This window comes from Sinocyclocheilus anshuiensis, unplaced genomic scaffold, assembly GCF_001515605.1.
Source record: "Sinocyclocheilus anshuiensis isolate Anshui unplaced genomic scaffold, SAMN03320099.WGS_v1.1 scaffold1357, whole genome shotgun sequence".
NCBI classification, from domain to species: domain Eukaryota; kingdom Metazoa; phylum Chordata; class Actinopteri; order Cypriniformes; family Cyprinidae; genus Sinocyclocheilus; species Sinocyclocheilus anshuiensis.
In genome coordinates, this window is record NW_015548270.1 from 58081 (window position 1) to 59585 (window position 1505).

The 1505-nt window shown below is 52.6% G+C and overlaps 1 protein-coding gene across 1 annotated transcript in view; it reads left to right on the top strand.

Moving 5' to 3' along the window:
- The window catches only part of pdcl3 (phosducin-like 3), a 19752-nt gene that overhangs the window by 11712 nt on the left and 6535 nt on the right, over nucleotides 1–1505 (top strand). Inside the window, exon 6 of the mRNA XM_016443304.1 lies at nucleotides 1140–1348. Coding sequence (XP_016298790.1) covers nucleotides 1140–1348 — 209 coding nt within the window. The remainder of the gene's footprint in view (nucleotides 1–1139; nucleotides 1349–1505) is intronic.

Here is a 1505-nt window from a genome sequence, read left to right on the forward strand (position 1 = left end):
TGTGAGAGAGAGAGAGGGTGTGAGAGAGTGTGTGAGAGGGTGTGTGAGAGAGGGGGTGTGTGAGAGAGTGTGTGTGAGAGTGAGAGGGTGTGAGAGAGGGTGTGAGAGAGGGAGTGTGTGAGAGGGGGTGTGTGAGAGAGAGGGAGTGTGAGAGAGAGGGAGTGTGTGAGAGAGAGGTAGTGTGTGAGAGAGTGTGTGAGAGAGTGTGAGAGGGTGTGAGAGAGGGAGTGAGAGAGGGTGTGAGAGAGGGGGTGTGTGAGAGAGAGGGAGTGTGAGAGAGAGGGAGTGTGTGAGAGAGAGGTAGTGTGTGAGAGAGTGTGTGAGAGAGTGTGAGAGGGTGTGAGAGAGGGAGTGAGAGAGGGTGTGAGAGAGGGGGTGTGTGAGAGAGAGGGAGTGTGAGAGAGAGGGAGTGTGTGAGAGAGAGGTAGTGTGTGAGAGAGTGTGTGAGAGAGTGTGAGAGGGTGTGAGAGAGGGAGTGAGAGAGGGTGTGAGAGAGGGGGTGTGTGAGAGAGAGGGAGTGTGAGAGAGAGGGAGTGTGTGAGAGAGAGGTAGTGTGTGAGAGAGTGTGTGAGAGAGTGTGAGAGGGTGTGAGAGAGGGAGTGAGAGAGGGTGTGAGAGAGGGGGTGTGTGAGAGAGAGGGAGTGTGAGAGAGAGGGAGTGTGTGAGAGAGAGGTAGTGTGTGAGAGAGTGTGTGAGAGAGTGTGAGAGGGTGTGAGAGAGGGAGTGTGTGAGAGAGTGTGTGAGAGGGTGTGTGAGAGAGAGAGAGAGTGTGTGAGAGAGAGAGAGTGTGTGAGAGGGTGTGTGAGAGGGTGTGTGAGAGAGAGGGAGTGTGTGAGAGTGAGAGAGTGTGTGAGAGTGTGTGAGAGTGTGTGAGAGTGTGTGAGAGGGTGTGTGAGAGGGGGTGTGTGAGATGGGGTGTGTGAGAGAGGGTGTGTGAGAGTGAGAGAGTGTGTGAGAGAGTGTGTGTGAGAGTGAGTGAGAGTGAGAGAGTGTGTGAGAGTGAGAGAGTGTGTGTGAGAGTGAGAGAGTGTGTGAGAGAGTGTGTGAGAGAGTGTGTGAGAGAGTGTGAGTGAGAGAGTGTGTGAGAGTGTGTGAGAGAGTGCGTGTAGCTGACTCATGCATCTGTGTTTCTGGCTCAGGATCCCGCTGTGTACTCTGATAAACCAGCATCTGTCTCAGCTGGCCCGGAAGTTTCCTCAAACTAAGTTCCTGAAGTCCATCTCCAGCACCTGCATTCCCAACTTCCCCGACCGGAACCTGCCCACACTCTTCATTTATCACGAGGGAGAGATGAAGGCGCAGTTCATCGGGCCGCTGGTGTTCGGAGGAATGAGCCTCACCTGTGACGGTCAGAAACACTCACTGATCACACATCCACTCATTATTGTCTAACACGTAATACTTTTCAATTAGTGCAGCTTTGTCTCATATATACAGTGGGTACGGAAAGTATTCAGACCCCCTTAAATTTTTCACTCTTTGTTATATTGCAGCCATTTGCTAAA